The sequence below is a fragment of the Styela clava genome, chromosome 15 (assembly GCF_964204865.1).
Source record: "Styela clava chromosome 15, kaStyClav1.hap1.2, whole genome shotgun sequence".
Taxonomy (NCBI): Eukaryota; Metazoa; Chordata; class Ascidiacea; order Stolidobranchia; family Styelidae; genus Styela; species Styela clava.
Window position 1 is genome coordinate 18,066,331 of NC_135264.1, and position 23,892 is coordinate 18,090,222.

At 35.7% G+C, this 23,892-nt stretch overlaps 1 protein-coding gene across 2 annotated transcripts in view; it reads left to right on the forward strand.

Annotated features, from left to right (window-relative positions):
- LOC144411879 (uncharacterized) overlaps positions 1–23,892 on the forward strand; it is a 51,054-nt gene that overhangs the window by 17,841 nt on the left and 9,321 nt on the right. Inside the window, exons 1-17 of one of the 2 annotated variants that reach the window (XM_078109533.1) lie at positions 6,153–6,468; positions 7,132–7,282; positions 7,897–7,940; positions 8,246–8,395; positions 8,814–8,987; positions 9,304–9,411; positions 11,400–11,513; positions 13,050–13,157; positions 14,651–14,950; positions 15,836–15,943; positions 17,949–18,062; positions 19,617–19,730; positions 21,487–21,585; positions 22,206–22,367; positions 22,659–22,751; positions 22,994–23,122; positions 23,435–23,548. In XM_078109533.1, the coding sequence (XP_077965659.1) occupies positions 6,177–6,468; positions 7,132–7,282; positions 7,897–7,940; positions 8,246–8,395; positions 8,814–8,987; positions 9,304–9,411; positions 11,400–11,513; positions 13,050–13,157; positions 14,651–14,950; positions 15,836–15,943; positions 17,949–18,062; positions 19,617–19,730; positions 21,487–21,585; positions 22,206–22,367; positions 22,659–22,751; positions 22,994–23,122; positions 23,435–23,548 (2,374 nt within the window). In that variant the 5' untranslated portion in view covers positions 6,153–6,176. Of the gene's footprint in view, positions 1–6,152; positions 6,469–7,131; positions 7,283–7,896; positions 7,941–8,245; positions 8,396–8,813; positions 8,988–9,303; positions 9,412–11,399; positions 11,514–13,049; positions 13,158–14,650; positions 14,951–15,835; positions 15,944–17,948; positions 18,063–19,616; positions 19,731–21,486; positions 21,586–22,205; positions 22,368–22,658; positions 22,752–22,993; positions 23,123–23,434; positions 23,549–23,892 lie in introns of those variants that run through there. The other variant, XM_078109532.1, reaches the window with a different exon arrangement.

The window sequence follows — 23,892 nt, forward strand, 5'->3', positions numbered from 1 at the left end:
ATTTTCAAAGTCTGCTCGAAATAAATTTAAGAGTTTAAAGAGCAAGGCTTTAACACACTACTTCCCACATATGAGAAGTCTTCGCCAAACAAGCCTATGTGGAAGCACTCACTGATTTGTGATATTTCATTCAATTTTCTATTAAATCGAAGGTAATTGGTAGGTAATTGATTCTCCTTGGAATATTCATGTTATTATTAATATATATCTTAATGCAGCAATCAGATTCTTGTGCTAGGATAAAACTTTTAAATGAATAGATTTTTTCGTGATAGCATTAAAAATTCAAAAAAATCATTTAACAGAAAATATAAGTGATTTTTACGCTTTTGTTTTACAGTAAACTTTGTTTTACCGATATTTATCAATTTATATGAAATTCGAGTTTACTTTACAATTTGTTTAACAGTGATTTACTAATCCCAATATTACCAATACGCTGTTCATTGTATTTTATTATATTTTGTAAAGCTCTCATTTTGTAAATAAGCAAAACCATGTGTGGTCCATTCTAAAATTTGAATCCAGATCTTCCCGCTGACACTAGATTCACTTCATATCCGGTTTCCTACTTCGAGGGGAGATTGTTGACTCTAAGTCCGATTGACCTCTTAGTTCTGAACGCCAGAATACCCAACCCTGACTTAGGAACTTCAAAAATGACTTTAAGAACTTTAAAAGTAGAATTCGTCCCAAACAATTATAAAAATTCAAATCTGTTTCTCTAGTTTTGTTTCTCGTTTGTAGCGATTTTAAAATCCGAGAAATAATTAATTTTCTTTGGTTAACTGAATTTGATTTACGACTCTTATGAGATCTAAGTAAAGTCATTCACCCACCACCCATTTACAGAGATTTTAAAGTGCGATTTGTCAGCGGAATTTGAATAACTTGAAAACCAACGGTTATACCAGGTCAAGTTATATATTCTCAACTGTGATAAGATTTCTGATTTCGTGATGCAATTACAAGCTTGAGTGTGAATAATCGTTACAGTGCTGTTATTAATAAAATCGTTTTACAGGGATATTTTTAACCCCCTAAAGTTATCTTTCGCGGGGGAATTTCTTTTTGTTTTTTCTACAATTGTGTGAGAATAAATTCTGTGTTTTTACTAAACTTCTTAAAATCGTTTTAGATATTTTTCAACCCCCCAAAGTCACCGTTCACAGGGGAATTCCTCTTTCTTTGATTGTGTGTAAACAAATTCAGTGTTGTTAGTGAACTCGGTAAAATCGTTTTAGAGATTTTTAACCGCCCAAAGGGAATTTTTTTTTTCATATGATTGTGTGTAAATAAATTGTCACTGAGCTTCTAGAAATGATTTTAGGTATTTTTCTTAAACCCCCCTTAAACCTCATTCGAGGTTCCCATCACGTCTAGAGGGCCTGGTGCGGACTTCCTGACATTGTCGGCTAATTTGACTTCACCGTCTTTTCTGACACTGTATTCTTCTCTGTTTTTTTTGTCTTTCTTGATATGTATTGGTTAGTTTGTTAGCTTGTAAGTGTGTTTCGTAATCAAATTAGTCATATTCGTCTGGTTGATTCCCATCAGTGATTTCCCTTGGTTGTTTGAGCTCTATTCTGTGGCTCAAACTTAGTTTTTTTTTGTATTTTATTCGATTCTCCACCACTTGCCACCAAAAACTCACGCTCGGCGATGGGGTAGATGTCATATATATATATCAGTTTATATCGATTGCCTTAATCATCCCAATTTTAATTTGCAGTTATTGCAACACTTATCAACGGGGATTTATTACTTTGGTTATTAAATTTCTCTACTTCCACCGTTTCAGAATTTCAAACAGGTTGATAGGAAAAAGCGAGCGGTAATTATATTTCTGTTACATATTTTTCATGTTTAGAACCCATCGCCGAGTTTGCCACCCCCTCGCAACAATTTTATTTTTGTTAATTTTGCATAAAAACTAACTTCAAGATTTTGCTACTTTGAACGTCATTAGCTTCGTTTTTCTTTGGCTCAAATCATGAGGTGCTGAATGGTCATCGTTGTTTGCATATATACGGATACAAATATATAATCTTTGTGCATGGAAAGAGTGTTATTCTATGTCAAACATTGTCCTAAGCTAGGCTATGCGCACTTACTCGTAAATCGAACTATGTAAAAATGGGTTCTCTCGAGGTATGTGAACCAAAATGGCGGACACCGGAACGTAGTATGTTTACCAGATTGGGGTTAGACCAGAATTTCAGGTACAAATACTACAGGAGTCACTTGACTAGTCTCTGAACTCGTAATAGAACTAAAACAAGGGATTGGAGTTACGACCCAACCGTAACCTGGTACACATACTACGTTCCGGTGTCCGCCATCTTGGTTCACATACTCCCGGAGTACCAAAAATGCCCTACGCTAGGTTCAGCGCACTTACTCGTGAATCAAACCCATCTCTGACCATAGTTACTGGCAATCACTGAAGTGCCTAGAGCTACTGAGACCTTAACAAAGTATGGCAATCAATCATGGATAAGTAAATACTGCTTGACCTGGGAATCAAAGGTCGATGTAATCATGAAACAGCTATGAGCGAGTGGACCACACATAACGGAAAAACTTGGTTACATTTGCAGTGAATGTATGAACCCAAAGCCAACCGAGTATGAGAGCTGGAAACTTATGTGGAAGGAATAGGTCGAAATTTATTTTATGGACAGAAGCGTTTACTTAAAATTCACATCAATTCCAAGCATCTGAAAGAAATAACTTGCTAGCTAATCCCAAACCCGACATGGATTGCTAACGGGCAAGAGGCCGTAGTGTGTTGTCGCTCCCAAGGGATAAATCTGCAAATCTTGTCCTATCTTGTATTATACCTCAAACGTCAGAGGGCGCTAGAGTTGCGCAAAATTTTTATGTGGTTGTTATATCCGGGTGTTTGTAGATAGCTTGATTCGAAAAGCGTATACTTGAGTGGATTATGAGATCTATGGGTTTAAGCAGGGTTCTGCCTTCTCATATCCTCTTGTACATGATTTGAAAAACACTTAAATTCTGTCCTTATTAATCAAATACTCTATTAGCTGTCTGAACGGCTTTCACGTGACCTTCCACCAGTGGTTCTCAAACTTATTTGCGCACTAAGCAAAAAAAATATCTTGCGACACACTTGTGAAAAAATATAGTTAGCCGCACACTTGAGAATCTCTCGGCATACAGTTTGAGGAACGCTGCTTTACACAAGGACATATGCTTCAGATTTATTGATAGAAATAGCTGATTCTATCCCGAGAAAAAGAAAATATCAGTATTTTGCATTGTATCAGTATACAATATCATTGTATTGTATCAGTATTTTACATATAAACAATGTCGATCTGCAGCATGAAAGTCAACAAATTAACTATATTCATCATTATCTATTGTGCAACGAGGGATATTTTGTACAAAACCCCACTAACGCTGAAAATATAAAAATTAGAAATTATGCAGTTAGGGTTAGGAATGCAAATTGCGCTGAAAATTCAAATTTTTAAATCACACCCCAGCCGGATGATTACTTATTTGTCATTTTAATGAGCAGTGGAGATGTTTTACGGAAATCTCGCATATTTGCGTTAATGACGTAGGCTTTCTACAAAACATCCGAAAACTGACCCGATAGAATCATATGTTAATAGATGAGACGAAAAAAATGGTCGCAAGCAAAGAACTTCAGTCGGTACGACGGTGTCTTTCACCCTCGATTGATCAATCCAATCCAACCACCTCTGTATTCCAGGTTTATTATTTTTTTTCATATTCAGATTATTCACAATATTTATTGTTCTGATTGCAAATTTACAGCGACCTCGAATTATTGTCGCAAAATTACATTGTCAATCATGTCTTAACATTTAGTTGAAAAAAAGCAGTCGGGTTCACTTTAATAATTTGTATGTTTTTCGTATCTTAACTTTTACTTCAAGATAAGCTTCCCGATTTATTTTAATTATTCCCAGCTAGATTTATTGCAACATCAGTCAAAAACACCAACATCTCGGCTATGACAGTCAGAGAATGAAACGCAGTGATGCGTAGTTTGTTTACAAACAATTTTTCAACATTTGGTGTCGCAGATCGGGATCCAATAGCTATAACAAGGATGAACAATATCAGGTCAGAAAGTAGAAAAGAGGATTAATAAGAAAGTTTCAATGAGATCTATAAGTGCAAAGGTATGGAATTTTAGTTTGGGTTTCTGAAGATGTTATTAACTTTGCCAACGAGAAGGAAATTGTTTTAAATTACCGACCGAGCTTTGTTATATTACCTTCAACATTTACTGTTTGAAATATTTTGAGGCTCTTGCAATTTGCCCTTTTCTATGTTTATCAGTTGGAATGCATCATCTCATATACATTATGTATACAGTATGCGAAGATACGAAAATTTAGATTTTCATTAATTTTTTTTAATTTGATGCAAGGCTTACAGCCGTGGATTATTGTGAACCCGAAGTTACGTATTGGAATAATTTTTCGCTTTTTTTGTTCGTAAAATAGACTATAATTTCCACGTTATTGAGAACGAACAATATCAGGTTTGAAAGTAGATAAGAAGAATTGATAAATTTATATATGCGAAGGTATGGAATTTTAGTTCGGGTTTATAATGATGCTATTAACTTTGGCAAACGGAGAAAATAATTTTAAATTGCCGACAGTAGCTATGTTATAATACTTTAAGTTTGAAATATTTTTCATAATTATAAAGCACTTGCTATTTGCCATGTTTAAGTTATCAGTTGGAAAGCATTTTCTCATAAATGTTGTAGATATGTTTATAAAGGTGTACGAGTCTTTAAAATCACATGCTGCACGAAAAAAGGTAGAATTTACGAAGAATTGAATGTAAACGCTAGGCATGCAGGGGCGCCTGAAAAACAAATTATATAAAATGTTCTGTCGATTATGATTATCGTATGTATGGTGCCTGAGTATACATTATTATTAAGGAGGTTAGGTGAGGTTCCGAAATTATTAGATGTTAATGGTTATTTGGCCAATTATTAAATGTATGGTTCGTATGTTTTAAACGGAAAACCTCTTGAAGTATTTTTATTAATTTCATAATTCACGTCTGACAGCCTCGAGATGATCTTCGTGCGTGACGAACTTATTGAAGTATTTTATCTATGGCCCATACATGCTTTATCATGCATTTCTTTGGAAGTTGCGTATTTTTATGTGATATGCTTACATGTGGGCCATACCTGGCTAGTAGAAGGAAATAAAATCGAAGATTTATAAGGCGGCACTCGTGTATTTGGACGTGAATGGGTGACGTAAATATAAGCTGTGTGTTCAAACCTTTGTCTATGCTCGATCGACTTTGTGGAATTTGAATTTTTGTATTGCTGTAAATCGCGTATACTGAAAATTTATTTGTCAAATTCTGTTCAGCGTATCGTCTTGTCTATAATAGGGAAAGTCTTATTTGAATGTAAGCGCATTGTTAGCAGACAAGAAGGCTTGAAGATAAATTTCCAATGTTTAAGAATTGCTTGCAGATGAATGTTATGTCGCGTATGACTGTTGCGTATTTCATGTTTGAGTATTTATTATTATTTAGGAGACTTGTGGCCAGTCAGACAGTCAACAGACTTGATTCTGATATTAAACAAGCGTTTACGAAAAGGTATTTTCAGCTATTCTCTGGCGAATCAGATCAGAGAACTTAATTGTGATATATATCAGGGATAAAAGGTTTGTAGTAACCAGTTGTTTGGTTCCCCGCGAATTCGCTTTACCAGTAAAAATATGTGTTCGATTTCATTTATTTATTTTTCTTAATTTTGTATGTTAATATTTACCGAATAGTAAAAAAACGAACTATGAAGGAAGTTGTAATACAGCACTTTTAGGTGACAAAGTCAATCAGTTCAAACTCATTCTGGTTGTTTGGAAAATATATTTTGGTTTAATATGTTGCAGTCAACATTGTGTTTGAAACATCATTGTCTTTTGGTTGAATATTTTTATGGTGCAATATAGAAATCAATGACATTATTATCTGGATGGATATATTGATTCGTCATATTTATTTGGTATTTGGAGCTTTTAGTGCTGAAGTATTTCATACAAATGAGAAAATACAAATCTACAGATTTGACTGAACTTGGATATTTTACTTGTCACAGGAATATAAACCAGTAGAAATCTAGAATAATGTCCGACTCTGAACAACAACAAATCGTTCCTAGTTTGATCGATCATCAAACAGACAAATCTGATCTTACCGACCCAGAAACAATCGAGGCGGATCCAGCTGTTCAACAAACTATCGAGTCGGATATCATTGATAACAATTCCAGCAATGATACCGACGATTCAGGAAACGAATCCCCACAACAACAACAACAACAACAAGGACCTATAATTCAGGACTTGGGTCCTGAGGATGAGATCCATGAAGAGCAAGGTCCAGGACAGGAATATCAAGTTGAGGAACAAGGCGTAGGTGAGAAATGAATATTGGGAGTCTTGCAATACACAAAATCATGAATTTCCCTCTTGTAACTTTTTTATTGGTATAATTAAAACTCCCTCGAAACCTTTAATCGACGGAGATTTCTTATATATAATAATGGTATTTTTTTATGAATCCCACGTAGTATAATTAGTTGAAATGAAAAGACTAATCTTAACCCATGAGTAAGCTCTTTGCAATAAAAGCTTGAAGCCTGCGCATACAGATTCACTCACACGTAGGATAAGTAGGGTACTCCCGGAGTATGTGAACCAATATGGCGGACACCGGAACGTAGTATGTGTACCAAGTTAGGGTTAGGCCATATTTTCGGGTACAAATACTACGGGAGTTACTTGGTTAGCCCCCGAACTCGTGAGTCGTGATAGAACTAAAATAAGGAAAATTAGAATAAAATTACGGCCTAACCCTAGCCTGGCGCACAAACTACGTACGGTGTCCGTTATCTTCGATCACATACTTTGGGATACTATATCACGAAAATGCAAATTGAATGCCGAGTCCCTAATTTGACTAGTACGTATATAAGAAAATGGAAAATTCCAAACTTTCCATGAAATATTAATTTAAGATTTTAGGAAAACTGACTTCAATTAACAGTCGCTGAAACTATTCATTTATTTACATTTACAGGACCGGCGGTTGTTCAGCAACCATCCCAACAGGCGATTCAACAACTCACAGCAGCACAAGGTAGACAAGCTGGCAATGTTATAGAATATCACGTTCATTATTACGGGGCCCCGGTTTATCAAGGCTCAGTAATAAAAGGAGACATCGTGGGGTGAGTAGTCAGCTTTGATTCTGAAATGGTATTTCAAGAATTGAAAAATCCAAGCATTTGCCGCTCTTGCAATATTCTTTGTAATTTATTAGAGATGTACTTTTTTTTATTCTCAAGTATATATTTTGTATATGTTATAGGTAGAAATTACAGACAATTGCTAAATACGTACAGAATGCTTTATTTAAAGCAAACATTATATACGTGGATATGCACAGAGGCTGTACTAAAGGCTTTGAGATTAGAACAAACAAGTGGCGGCATTTCTGTGTGCGAAATTAATGACGCGTACTAATGCAAACATTATTGCTAGTCGAGTCTGGCATATCCTGCGCCACTATTAAAAATAAAAAATATTAAATTAATATTAAAAATATTAAAATAAAATTACAATTTCCAGCCAAATAATATTCACGTCCTAAAAAAGTTCCAAAACAGTGAACAAGTAGTTCTGAATGTCTTGTTATGGGAGATACATATCAAATGATATGCATGTCAATAAAGCGACTTCAACTCACCCAAATTAATACATCTGATACATCTAGTATGACGAAGACCGTACAAAACAGACTCTCTATATTAATTTTATTTAAATTTATTTTTTATATTTTCAGGACAAAAGCTCAAGCAAAAGGTGCAACAATTGGATCTATTGGTGGTACGTATTGACTGAAATTGTATTACGTATTGACTGAAATTGAAGTGAACTTGGCCAAAGTAAATCAATGACCAAATTTCAAGCAAAATTTGAATTAAAACAACGATCGTTTTCAAAAATAATTTCTAAAATAATGGCCTAACCTTAATCTGTTACCCATACTACGGGAGTACCAAATTTTGGAATCAATTCGTCCAATATTTACGTAGAAGCGATTTTTTCACCTGCAATAACTTCAATACCTGTTCATTCAATATTATCCCGGTCATATGCTGCAAATTTAAAATATAATATATTTGTTTCAGGGTCACAACCTTCTGCAATCGGTGGCCCAGAGGGACAAGCAGCTTTAGCCTGGCTTGGTGAAGGAGCATCTGGTAGTTCTCAGGTACCTGCAATAGGTGGTCCCGAACAACGACCTGCTTTGCCTTGGCATGGAGAAGGAGAAAGAGGAGGTTTGTGTTAGATTTGTGGAGATACATCCAACTTGCGTCAAATTTTGAACCGTTCAATATGGCAAAGCTATTGCTGTATTAAAAATCATTTACTATTACAAAATTTCTGTATTTTTACGAAACGATGTCCGGGCTTTTAAATCGTTAGACTTAACTGTGTAAGCATCGCTCATTAGAAAGTTCAAGTTTTTGAAACCGAAAATGAAAAGGACAAAGTAATCAATCAGGTTTTATTGTCTGGTTTTCAAAGCCAAAGTATTTTTTATCACCCAGAGAGTCATTTTCGAAATAGTTTGTAGCCGGTTGTAATTTTTTTCAATTCCACTGCCCCGATCTAAAATTAGCCGTCAGTCAGTAAATTGACAGCCTTTTCCTATAGCGTTACGTCCAATTATTTTCAATGCTGTTTTTGTAATAGCGCTTCATCCTGGTAACAATCAACCTCTCGCATTGCCTGCACCAGAAGCGCAGTCTCCTTCATCAGGGAACGAACAGCTTGGAGAGATCGGGGCGACAGTGCCAACCGGTGAACCAGAAATATTGGATCCAATAAAGCCAGAGAAAAAATCAAAGAAAAGACCAAACAGAGGAGGTGAAAATAGCATTGTTATACCGTAAATACCCTGAAGGTTTTATCGCCAAGTGGTGGTTCAAGTATTTTTAAAGGGAGCAAAATTCTAAACTCTGCGAAACCCTTGAAATTGTTCCGATTAAAAAAATATTTTTTCCGAGAATATATTTTAGGCCGCCTCCCAAAGGCCTACAAAGCATCTCACAGAACCTTTCAGGTGAAACTGACTAATCGTCAAATTAATACACAATATAATTCTCTTTTAATAGGTAATTTGGATATGATGCAGATGATCGTGTGATTTTTGTTATTTTACTACTTTTTTTATTATATTCAGGTTTCAATCGAGATCCAGAGTCTGTTCCTACTTCACGTTCATTCGTGGAAAGACGTTTCATTGACGAAGAGACATTGAATGCTAATGTAACGACACCTAAAGTAGTTGGTAAGTGCCAATATTCGACGTAGAAATATTCCCCAAAATTACCAATCAGTCCCAAAATTCAGCCTATTCATTTTTCATCTTACATCAGGGGTCGGCAACCTACAGCCGGATCCGGCCACGGAGTACTACAATCTGGCGCGCGGCGCTTCTCAGAATTATAGTAACAAAACAGCTGTTTTGACGATTATACTTTTTATGTAACAAAATTTATTGTGAGACTAAATTATATTATAATCTAACAAGTATAAATTCAAAAATCAAAATTAGATCCTCTTTATCATAAGAATCAAATAATCAAAATGGCAGACATTTATAAAATCGAGGTACTGAAACTCATGCGCCAACATCTTAATAATAAACTGCCTGCTTTCAAACACTATTTTGTCAAACAAATGAGTGTTCACTCTTATTCAACTCGTTCCGCTGCCAATAGCTCTTACTATGTGCCTCGCTTTTTCACCAATCAATCACAAGGCTCTATTAAATTCAAGTATGACTTTTTTCTCACAAAGCATTGGAGTATCTTACCTTTATTTACTCAAGATTCCTTAATAGGTTAGGTATTATTCACCTTATTGATTTCCATTACTGTTATATTATTTTTTATAGCGTGTGCTCCTTACAAGAGTCACTTCACAAAATAACTGTAATATGAACTCTCTCGACAAAGACAAAATTCAATAATATTCTGTTATTTTTTTATAGTCATATTTCCCGTAACAGGTCTTTTCCAACAAAGTCAAAATTCAACAATTTTTGTTACTTTTATTAATAGTCATTGTTTCCTCAACATGTCTTTCCACCTTTGTAGTTCAATTCATATGTTATATTAGTAGTTCCACTGCTTCTGCTGGGAATTCCCCTAGTAGTCAACATCGTTATGCTACGTCACATACGTCAGCAATTTCCTTGTTGTGGGCGTGCTCGCTGGAGCATGACGTTGAGTTGATCTAGTTAGTCAATACTTTATTTACTGAATCTTCCGTTCTCACATACTTTTTAGTTCCCAAATTGTTTTAATTATTTTTGCTGGTTTACTTCTGTATTGTTTGACTTACTCTGCTTCTATAATGATGTCGCTGACATGATGACTTTTTATAGTCTTCTCGCGACCCGTCGTCCATTGCAGATCAAATATTGTACTTTTTTATTTCAATGAATTTATTTAATTTATGTTAATTATGTTTTTGCACGACGAACAATAAATAGCTGAATCTGAATTCACAATTACCTAATAAGCCTATAATTTAAATTTAAATTAGACGAATGGCAACAAAACGCAGAACTAAGTGCAAAGGGTTCAATGGCGCCGAAAATATTCAAATGGAACTTTTTGAGATGCAATGAGGAAATAAATCTATATTCTATTCGAGAGATGTATCACTGCTTGATTTTAATATAAGAAGTATCATCTGTTCGGTTTTCAACTTTCTAAAAATATGTGCTGCCCGCCAATGACTTGCAACCTTAACTTTGGCCCGCGAGCGACAAAAGGTTGCCGACCCCTGCCTTACATCATATGAAAAATATTCCCATGACTTAGCATAAAACAGCAACATTTTTGATGAAGATTCTGCCTCTCAGAATTCATAAAAATTTGGATAAAAATATTGCCGCCTAGCGGTTTCCACCATCTTCAAGTTTTGAAAATTTGGAATTGATTGATCCAGTAGTCGAAACAACCAGCGTGTCCACTTTGTTTGTATTCGATGAGGCCTCGGAAATAGGGAATTCATAACACTCAAATAAATGTTATTGGCGATGGTCATAAAATTATTTTTTTACACTTTTTGAGTTTTGCGAATCATGATATAAATATATATATAGATATTGATTAAAATGACTCCATTAGTGGTGACGTCATTAAATTTTAAATCCTTCTGCTTGAACCCAAAATTTGAAATTTTGTTCTGGTGGGGTTAGTCGCTGCGCAAACACTACGTTTCACTTTGTTTTGCTTCAAATTTAAATGCTTGATTTACATTCAGGAATCCCCACTGCTTCAAATCCAGAAATATCAGGAGCATTCCCACTAATTCCACCTGAAACTTTGAATAGAGGAGATGCAAACGTTCCATCTGGAGCAAGACCCAAAACAACAGGTATAAATATCTAACTCAATTATATTTGGTTTGTCGGGTATTTCACTAGTCCTTATGCTCTATCACAACGATGGCCAACACGTCGATCGCCACTTCGTGGGTAGTCGTTCTCGTCTGGTTGCGAAAATTTGATAATATACCTAGAAAAACTGCCTTGAACCAGTTTCATGCAGCGCGTGTTGTGTGTTTTTAAACAGGAATAATACAGTACTGCGCATCCGCTAAATACGATACACACTGTATAGTGCTTGATCCCGGGTGAGACTGACAGAGCATATTATTACGTAATAAAAGAAAGTTTTGCCATTGCCGAAGTTAAGAAATGAACGTGCCGAATAACGTGTGCCTTGACCTGCGAACGATCTTACAATAACTTCTGCAGTATGCGAAAGTATTTGTTTCACTCGCAGTGACATCAGAATGGCCCATTTTTTTTTATTCCAGGCGAGTGGATAATCGGACTCGAAGGAAATTGCAAATTAGAAAGTTCGAGCTGTCATAGTTTGGGAATATTTATTTTTCACCTCAATGTTTTTTATGGGATTTTCATCACTTACAACAAAAAATTAAGCAGGTCTTAAGTTTGAATTGTATGATTTGAATAAATCTCAAATAAATAATGAAGCAGTTACGCCGGGTACAATTACATATTAAATTTAACAAATTAAATAGAAAAATATGGCGATTTCATTAGGAATGCGCCCGAAGAATTGAGCTTTTTGGCAGTGGCGGAATTTCTTGTATGTGTGTGTGCAATTATCGGAATATTCAAATTAATTTGTTGTTGTGTAAGATCTCATTACCGATCAGTCGATCGCGAGCTATTTTTAAAATTTTAGTCGATCGCAGTCGCAAGTAAGTTGGCCTCCCTGCAGTCCATCACATTGAACTTGGCTTTGTGCAGGCTTATTTTCACAGGTAGAAGAACATTAATTGAACGTTAATTAATTTTAGCATGTTACGGTAGTTTCGGCATCAATTTCGGCATTCCATACCCAATCGATATCAGGCAGGAAATTTGAACCTGTCTTTTTAAAATATCTCTGAACAACGATATTCATACTATTGCATTTTCAAACTACTTTTAAATATTGCAGCACCATGCGTCGTTTATGTTTATTTATACAGTTTCGCACAACACCACTCACCGTGCCGCTGCTTTTCATTTTTTGTTTTGTTATAGGTTCGTTGCACCTAAGTTTATCGTAAATAAAATGGCGCCATCTTGTGGCAATTTGTTATTCAATCATTTTTATTCGATTGTTTATCCCTGGGTATTCGCTTTTTTTTTATAGTATCATTCAGTATATCCACTTCTACAATATCTCTATTTATTTTTTCAACCCAGGTTCGACCAGATATATCTATGTAGTGATCTCAATGAAAATGATTCCATTAGTCTTAACGTATGTGATTTCTAAATCCTTTCTGCTTGGGCCCAAAATTTGAAATATAGCTGGAGGAAGGTTTGTCAAGGTTTGAACAGTGAACCTCGCTTTATTCTGCTTCAAATTCAAATGCTTGATTTACATTTAGGAATCCCCACTGAATCAAATCCCAAAATACCAGAAGCATTCCCACTGATTCCACCCGAACCTTCAAATAGACGAGATGTGGCATCTGGAGCAAGACCAAAAACAACAGGTAAACAAGGTATCCGGTACCGTATGGTGGTTCCCAACCACCGTGGGCCGGCATACTAATTAATGTGCCGCGGAATGATTATTTGTGTGCCGCAATAAAATTTCATTTTAGAATTTATTCCAAGTGATTCCGATCTCCAATAGACAGTTGAAAGTTAGCATGTCAATTTACAGACGCGCATTTTAATTTAAAACCTTGAAAGAAATAGAGAGTAAACTAAGTGTGTGTGCGCGATGCTGTAGTAGATGGGTGTTCAGCACTTGGGGAGTGTTTGGGCGTGCAGGACTATCGACACCGAACTCTTGGGCGGGCACTTTCCATAATATTGGAGGGTCGAATTTGGGTCGTCAGCTATAAAAAAACGTTTCGTTTATTGTTACGTGACAATGACCTTCCGATACCATTCTCTCTTGAGTATTAGCTTGTCATTTTAAAAATCATCATAATCAGTAAAATCATAAGAAGGTTAACTATTGTCTTCATAAATATCCGCATTCCGCCATCAGAAATGATAATAGTGTCAGCTTAAAATTGGGACAGTTATTAATTTCAAACGGAGATGAGGCGATGTGTTGTGGCGATGTATTGTTCATGTGCATGAGAACAGTTTTGGTCAACACTATCCACTATGCTATTGCATTTCATTTCTTTTTCAAATTTCGTTGCATCTAAGTAATTATCAAATAGAAATCGCTACCATGTGGCTAATTATCATTCACTGCCATTAACACAGTTTTGGTCATCGCTATCCACTATGCCATTGTATTTCATTTCTTTTTCAAGTTTCGTTGCATCTCACTAAATTTCAAACAAAAATGCGCCACCGTGTGGCAAATTTTCGTTTATGTCCATTAAATTCAGTTTCGTTGCACTTATGTGAATTTTCAATGAAATTGCCCATCATTTGGCAATTTGTAATTCGCTTCCGTATATCCGTGCATATATTCTATCGTTTATCTCTGGGTATTTGCGGACTTGCTGTATAATATATTATATTCATTGTATTCCCAGCTTTAGTTTTGTCCTATTATTTAGTTCATTTAGTTCTTGTTTTGGGTTCATAAAACCTAAATTCAAACTAAGATAATTTGTCAATACCATTCGTATTTCAAAGCACCAAAGAAAAAGTTTGATAATTTCGATCGATAATTTCACAATATGCTCAAAAACGTTTTATTTCAATCTTTGACAGCCTACATCACCAAATTAGGTGTCAAATCTTCTGTGTCCACGGCATAACAGGGGCAGGGGGTATATTCACTTGGCTATAACAGACAGTCCCCGAACTCGTAATAAAATATGAAAAATTTGATTAAAATTATGGCCAAACCATAACCTGGTACACATACTACAAGAGTACCCAATTTTAAAATCGATTAGTCTAATATTTCCAGAAGAAAGCGATTTTTCACTTGCAACAACTCCAACACCTGTTCATTCAATATTATCCCGATCCTATGCTGCAAATTTGAAATATGATACATTTGTTTCAGGTTCACAACCTCCAGTAATCGGTGGTCCAGGGGGACAAGCAGCTTTACCTCGGCATGGGGAAGGAGCATCTGGTAGTTATCAGGTACCTGCAGTAGGTGGTCCAGAACAATGTCCTGCTTTACCTTGGCATTGTGAAGGAGCATCTGGTAGTTCTCAGGTACCTGCAGTAGGTGGTTTCGAGCAACGACCTGCTTTACCGTGGCATTGTGAAGGAGCATCTGGTAGTTCTCAGGTACCTGCAGTAGGTGGTCCCGAACAACGACCTGCTTTACCTTGGCATGGAGAAGGAGAAAGAGAAGGTTTGTGTTAGATTTGTTGAGATACATCCAACTTGCGTCAAACTTTGAACAAAGCTATTGCTGTATTAAAAATCTTTTACTTTCGCAAAATTTCTGATTTTTTTACGAAACGATGTCTGGGCTTTTAAAGCGTTAGACCTAACTGTGTAAGCATCGCTCTTTAGAAATCCCAAGTTCAAATTCCATGCTCTTACCTCACCCAGGGTTGTCAACGCCCAACGGAAAGTCCCCCGGCCAACAAATAATTGTAGTTTTACGTTGGATATCAATTACTGCTTGTACAGAGCCTACTCAGAGCGCAAGGCTTGAATTAGCATCATGTAAAACATTCGCTGAAAATCTGAGTATTCTAGGCCAGCACCAAAGCTGTGAATAGGGATGGTCAGGGAATGTCATGAAAAGTCTGAAAGATTTTCAACCTTCCAACATCAACAGTGGCATCTTATCAGCCTTATTTGAAGGCGCACCAGGATGTAGCTCACAACCTGAACTTAGTATGTGTACCAGGTTAGGGTTCAGGTTGTGCGCCATCTTGGTACACATACTTCGGGAGCGCCTAATATTGGAGTCGGAAACTGGATTCGCATTCTAGAACTCCCTAATGTAGAAAATCAAGAGTTTGAATTTTTGTATCGAAATCTCAGAAGTTAATATTTCTGACTAAAATTCCTAAATTATTTCACTTTCAAGTTTTTGAAGTTTTTTCGAGAATATATTTAAGGCCGCCTCCCAAACGCCTACAAAGCATCTCACAGAACCTTTCAGGTGAAACTGAATAATCGTCAAATTAATACACAATATAATTCTCTTTTAATAGTTAATTTGGATATGATGCAGATGATCGTGTGATTTTTGTCATTTTACTACTTTTTTTATTATATTCAGGTTCCAATCGAGATCCAGAGCCTGTTCCTACTTCACGTTCATCTGTGGAAAGACGTTTCATTGGCGAAGAGACATTGAATGCTAATGTAACGACACCTAAAGTAGTTGGTAAGTGCCAATATTCGACGTAGAAATATTCCCCAAAATTACCAATCAGTCCCAAAATTCAGCCTATTCATTTTTCATCTTACATCAGGGGTCGGCAACCTACAGCCGGATCCGGCCACGGAGTACTACAATCTGGCGCGCGGCGCTTCTCAGAATTATAGTAACAAAACAGCTGTTTTGACGATTATACTTTTTATGTAACAAAATTTATTGTGAGACTAAACTATATTATAATCTAACAAGTATAAATTCAAAAATCAAAATTAGATCCTCTTTATCATAAGAATCAAATAATCAAAATGGCAGACATTTATAAAATCGAGGTACTGAAACTCATGCGCCAACATATTAATAATAAACTGCCTGCTTTTAAACACTATTTTATCAAACAAATGAGTGTTCACTCTTATTCAACCCGTTCCGCTGTCAATAGCTCTTACTATGTGCCTTTCTTTTTCACCAATTAATCACAAGGCTCTATTAAATTCAAGTATGACTTTTTTCTCACAAAGCACTGGAGTATCTTACCTTTATTTACTCAAGATTCCTTAATAGGTCAGGTATTATTCACCTTATTGATTACCATTACTGTTATAATATTTTTTAATAGCGTGTGCTCCTTACAAGAGTCACTTCACAATATAACTGTAATATGAACTCTCTCGACAAAGACAAAATTCAATAATATTCTGTAATTTTTTTATAGTCATATTTCCCGTAACAGGCCTTTTCCAACAAAGTCAAAATTCAACAATATTTGTTACTTTTATTAATAGTCATTGTTTCCTCAACATGTCTTTCCACCTTTGTAGTTCAATTCATATGTTATATTAGTAGTTCCACTGCTTCTGCAGGGAATTCCCCTAGTAGTCAACATTGTTATGCTACGTCACGTACGTCAGCAATTTCCTTGTTGTGGGCGTGCTCGCTGGAGCATGACGTTGAGTTGATCTAGTTAGTGAATACTTTATTTACTGAATCTTCCGTTCTCACGTACTTTTTAGTTCCCAAATTGTTTTAATTATTTTTGCTGATTTACTTCTGTATTGTTTGACTTACTCTGCTTCTATAATGATGTCGCTGACATGATGACTTTTAATAGTCTTCTCGCGACCCCTCGTCCACTGCAGATCAAATATTGTACTTTTTTATTTCAATGAATTTATTTAATTTATGTTAATTATGTTTTTGCACGACGAACAATAAATAGCTGAATCTGAATTCACAATTACCTAATAAGCCTATAATTTAAATTTAAATTAGACAAATGGCAACAAAACGCAGAACTAAGTGCAAAGGGTTCAATGTCGCCGAAAATATTCAAATGGAACTTTTTGAGATGCAATGAGGAAATAAATCTATATTCTATTCGAGAGATGTATCACTGCTTGATTTTAATATAAGAAGTATCATCTGTTCGGTTTTCAACTTTCTAAAAATATGTGCTGCCCGCCAATGACTTGCAACCTTAACTTAGGCCCGCGAGCGACAAAAGGTTGCCGACCCCTGCCTTACATCATATGAAAAATATTCCCATGACTTAGCATAAAACAGCAACATTTTTGATGAAGATTCTGCCTCTCAGAATTCATAAAAATTTGAATAAAAATATTGCCGCCTAGCGGTTTCCACCATCTTCAAGTTTTGAAAATTTGGAATTGATTGATCCAGTAGTCGAAACAACCAGCGTGTCCACTTTGTTTGTATTCGATGAGGCCTCAGAAATAGGGAATTCATAACACTCAAATAAATGTTATTGGCGATGGTCATAAAATCAGATGGTCATAAAATTATTTTTTTACACTTTTTGAGTTTTGCAAATCATGATATAAATATATATATAGATATTGATAAAAATGACTCCATTAGTGGTGACGTCATTAAATTTTAAATCCTTCTGCTTGAACCCAAAATTTGAAATTTTGTTCTGGTGGGGTTAGTCGCTGCGCAAACACTACTCTTCACTTTGTTTTGCTTCAAATTTAAATGCTTGATTTACATTCAGGAATCCCCACTGCTTCAAATCCAGAAATATCAGGAGCATTCCCACTAATTCCACCTGAACCTTCGAATAGAGGAGATGCAAATGTTCCATCTGGAGCAAGCCCCAAAACAACAGGTATAAATATCTAACTCAATTATATTTGGTTTGTCGTGTATTTCACTAGTCCTTATGCTCATCACAACGATGGCCAACACGTCGATCGCCACTTCGTGGGTAGTCGTTCTCGTCTGGTTGCAAAAATTTGATAATATACCTAGAAAAACTGCCTTGAACCAGTTTCATGCAGCGCGTGTTGTGTGTTTTTAAACAGGAATAATACAGTACTGCGCATCCGCTAACTGTACTAGTGCACTGTATAGTGCTTGATCCCGGGTGAGACTGACAGAGCATATTATTACGTAATAAAAGAAAGTTTTGCCATTGCCGAAGTTAAGAAATGAACGTGCCGAATAACGTGTGCCTTGACCTGCGAACGGTCTTACAATAACTTCTGCAGTATGCGAAAGTATTTGTTTCACTCGCAGTGACATCAGAATGGCCCATTTTTTTTTATTCCAGGCGAGTGGATAATCGGACTCGAAGGAAATTGCAAATTAGAAAGTTCGAGCTGTCATAGTTTGGGAATATTTATTTTTCACCTCAATGTTTTTTATGGGATTTTCATCACTTACAACAAAAAATTAAGCAGGTCTTAAGTTTGAATTGTATGATTTGAATAAATCTCAAATAAATGATGAAGCAGTTACGCCGGGTACAATTACATATTAAATTTAACAAATTAAATGGGACATAGAAAAATATGGCGATTTCATTAGGAATGCGCCCGAAGAATTGAGCTTTTTGGCAGTGGCGGAATTTCTTGTATGTGTGTGTGCAATTATCGGAATATTCAAATTAATTTGTTGTTGTGTAAGATCTCATTACCGATCAGTCGATCACGAGCTATTTTTAAGATTTTAGTCGATCGCAGTCGCAAGTAAGTTGGCCTCCCTTCAGTCCATCACAGAACTTGGCTTTGTGCAGGCATATTTCCACAGGTAGAAGAACATTAATTGAAGGTTAATTAATTTTAACATGTTACAGTAGTTTCGGCATCAATTTCGGCATTCCAAACCCAATCGATACCGGGCAGGAAATTTGAACCTGTCTTTTTAAAATATCTCTGAACAACGAAATTCATACTATTGCATTTTCAAACTACTTTTAAATATTGAAGCACAATGCGTCGTTCATGTTTATTCATACAGTTTCGCACAACACTACTCACCGTGCCGTGGCTTTTTCATTTATATTTTGTTATAGGTTCGTTGCGCCCAAGTTTATCGTAAATAAAATGGTGCATCTTGTGGCGGTTTGTTATTCAATCATTTTTATTCGATTGTTTATCCCTGAGTATTTGCTGATTTTTAATAGTATCATTCAGTATATCCACTTCTCCAATTCACTTCTACAATATCTCTATCTATTTTTTCAACCCAGGTTCGACAAGATATATCTATGTAGTGATCTCAATGAAAATGATTCCATTAGTCTTGATGTATGTGATTTCTAAAACCCTTCTGCTTGGGCCCAAAATATAAAAAAATAGCTGGAGGAAGGTTTGTTAAGGTTTGAACTGTAAACCTCGCTTTATTCTGCTTCAATTTCAAATGCTTGATTTACATTCAGGAATCCCCACTGCATCAAATCCAGAAATATCAGAAGCATTCCCACTGATTCCACCAGAACCTTCAAATAGACGAAATGAAAACGTAGCACCTGGAGCAAGATCCAAAATAACAGGTAAAAATAGGCACCGGTATCCGATGTTGTATAGCAGTGGTTCCCAACCACCGTGCCGCGGCATACTAATGTGCCGCGGAATGATCATTGGTGTGCCTCGAAGAGATTTCATTTTAGAATTCATTTCAAGTGATTCCGATTTACAATGGCAGTTGAAAGTTAGCATGTCAATTTACAGACGAGCATTTTAATTTGAAACCTTGAAAGATAATGAGAGTAAACTAAGTGTGTGTGTGTGCGATGCTGTAGTGGATAGGTGTTCAGCACTTGTGGAGTGTTTGTGCGCGCGCAGGACTATCGACATCGAACTCTTGGGCGGGCACTTTCCATAATATTTGTGGGTCGAACTTGGATTGCCAGCTAAAAAAAGGCGTCGTTTATTGTTACGTAACAATGACCTTTCGATACCACTCTCTTGAGTATTAGCTTGTCATTTTACTACTCATATATCCAGTACACAGGCCGCTTTACTGGACACGGAACTCACACGTCACTAAACCGATCCCTTGAATTCCGCGAGAATTACCCAACGGTTCTTGCTAACAAAGAGAAACGAAAACTTTTAGAAGTCAAATTTGGTTATTGTTTCAATCGTTAGTTTTGTATAAAGCGCATTAGAAATGTCAAACAATGTAACAAATTATTTTGCAAAATTTTTTCCAAATTTTACCAAGGAATTATTTTTTGACTAGTAGAATTGCCATTATTTCTGATTTATTGAACTCAAAATAACATTCGGCATTCACGCAATGACTTTGTTTTTATTCTGTACTTATTACAAAAATAAAACAGCCACAATAGAAAAGTAAAATCATAAGAAGGTCAACTATTGTCTTCATAAATATCCGCATTCCGCCATCAGAAATGATAATATTGTCAGCTTAAAATTGGGACAGTTAATAATTTCAAACGGGGATGAGGCGATGTGTTGTGGCGATGTATTGTTCATGTGCATTAGCACAGTTTTGGACAACACTACCCACTATGCCATTGCATTTCATTTCTCATTCAAATTTCGTTGCATCTCACTAAATTTCAAACAAAAATGCGCCACCGTGTGGCTAATTGTTGTTTACGTCCATCAACACAGTTTGGGTCAACGCTACCCACTGTGCCATTGCATTCAGTTTCGTTGCACTTATGTGAATTTTCAATGAAATTTCCCATCATTTGACAATTTGTAATTCGCTTCCGTATATCTGTGCGTATACTCAATCGTATATCTCTGGGTATTTGCGGACTTGTCGTATAATATATTATATTCATTGTATTCCCAGCTTCAGTTTGTTCTGTTGTTTAGTTCTTGTGTTGGGTTCATTAAACCTAAATAATTTGTCAATACCATTCGTATTTCAAAGCACCGAAAAACAAGTTCGATATTTTCCTTTGTCGACTTCACAATATGCTCAAAAACTTTTTATTCTTTAACAGCCTACGATGTAATATGTCCTAAAATACCAAATTAGGTGACAAACCTTCTGTGTCCACGGCTTCCATTTCCCAGTAAAAATTCATTCCCCATGTTTTTTTACTTTTGTATAATACTTTATTTACTCAAGAAAAAAATTAACTTGAATATGACTCTGCGTCTCCTTAATTGAGAGCGTGAAAACTTGCAATAATGGTGCCCTAGCAGTATTTTCCTCGTGAATATATCAATTAAACACTGGTTCGGCTATGTCTGTGCTATTCCACAAATTCCTGCAAAAGTCATCGAACAGCTTTTTTGACCTAATTTTTCAATTTATAATGACAGATCAACAGAGTCGACCAACAGTTGGACAGATAGAACCAAGGAAGTCTCTGCCGCATCCAGAACAGATTGAAACGAGGAATTCCAGGGACAGTCAATCAGGTATTTAAATTATAAAATAAAATATTGAAAACTAAAGTGTCAAAAATGTTGCTTGCGTAATCGTCGAAGTTCTGTTATATGAAATTATATTGAAATACATCGACTGGAGGAACTTTTCATTGTCTTGTAACATCTAGAATGAATATAAAAGCTTTATATGCAAAAAAATTGATATTGTGGAATGAACATGTCTATATATTAATAAAGTAATGAAACAAAGAAACAAAACCCTCGGACGCGTCGCTGGTTAATGATGCATGAATTTTATGAAGCGACTCTGTATACGCTGTTTACGCACATGCGATTGATCTCAGCGTAACATATTTATACTAGAGTTATTGAGAATAAGAAACGGGCAGTTTAATTGTCTTTATTTTCTCATACCTGAATGTTTTTTTGTCAAATAATTCAAAAATAGGCCCGCATTATTTCCTCTTAACTAAATCTGGTGTTTTCGTCGAAATGTTTATTTGTCTTTTTGAAATTTGACTTAGAAGAAAACAAGAGGGAAGGATATTTGTGAATCGAATATTATATACTCTTTTTTGAAGTCTGAACTAAATCCAAAAAAAGATGGATAAAAAAACTTGACTTGACTTTCAATGTTTATATTTTATTAGCTCTCGATCCTCCTGTAAGTTCAGCCATTTATGAACCGCTTATACCAGAACCACGAGCATCACTTTCAACCAACGAACAATTACAAGCGGCAGTGGCGCAAGTGCCAGCCAATGAGCAGGTGTTGGATGTCGTAAAACCGAAGAAACGTACCAGCAGAAAAGGTATTTAATATATTCACTTCATTTCTTGGCAAGTAAAAAATAGATTGTTGCTCAGGGCGACACTCATCAATTACTCAAAAGTAATATCAAATCGTAGAGCAATTCTGCATATATCTCATGATTTCGTGACAAAATAAATTTTTCAGGCCCTGAATATAAAGTATTCATTTACCTGAATTATTTCAAGGAAATCTTCCTGCTAGTATTGCCTTGGTGTTAGGTAAATCAAACTACTTAATTGCAAAACGAGAACGAAAGTAAAACGTAAAACGAAATTATTTTTATTTTCAGATCGACCATCGGTGCGATTTTCATCTCAACATGGAGTCGAGGAGAGAAGTTTTGTTGGTGAAGATACCGATGTAACAATTCCTAAAGCTATTGGTAAGCAATTATGACTAATAAATGTTCGACCTAGGTATTATCGCAGGTATAAGTGATTTCTGTAGTTTTTATTTGGCCAAGCCCTAAACTGATATGAAAAATTACTGTAAACAGAGTAGCCATGCCAAACACTAACTCGAATGCGAACGAGTGAATCGATCTCTTAATTATCTTTACAAAGTTCTTGATTTAAAACTTTCATGTTTCAAGTTTAAGCTAATCCATGCATATTCAATATTTAGGGAGTCCTACTTCGCCAAGTCCAACATACGACCGAGATGTGCAGCAATCACTTCCGTCTGCCGGAAGAACGGAGAATCTACACAGACCTGGTGTAAATGTACAATCAGGAGCAAAACCTAAAACAACAGGTTAGATTTCTTGCGCGATAATTTGTCTTAATTTATATTTTGAACAAGGTATAGACAAGTAGCTAATGCAAAGTTCCGCCCACTTTTCCAAACATCTCCTTAGTGTCAAATATTTCGACTTAGGTTATTCTCTCTCAAAAGTCCAAACTTTTAACCATCGGATATTTTAAATTTCTACTTTGGCGCAATTTGCCTCGTCCGGCAGTTTGAGAGCACGAATACGGCCCCGAATTGGAAAATACGGTCTAACTCCGAGACAAATATTTTTTGTTCAGCAGTATAAAATACCATTTGTGTTTTTTTCCAACATAGGTTCTGGAATAAAAACAACTCCGCAACCAAATCCAACATCGCGATCAACCTTTTCTCGACACCCGGGGAATGAAAGGCTTTCATTAACAGATCTAAGAAGATCAATAGATACAAGTTAGTGTACAATAGATGAAATATTTATGAAATAGATTTTAATCACTCAAGTCTCAAATATTTTGCGCAGAATTATGAATACTGACGGATCTGAGTCCTATTGGTTATCCAAATACAGAGCTGATTACATGGCAACTGTGTTTATTTGCTGAAATATCGTTGAATTGTTCGAATTCTCGAAACTTATAACAGTATTATTAGAATCACACAGACCTATTTTGAGCAATCAAATAACGGATATTTAATAACCCAAGTGAACATAAATACAAAAGTGTGCTCTTACAAAAGTAGATCTTACTATTTGATTCAAATTAACTCCAATGATTGTAGTGATATCATTCGTT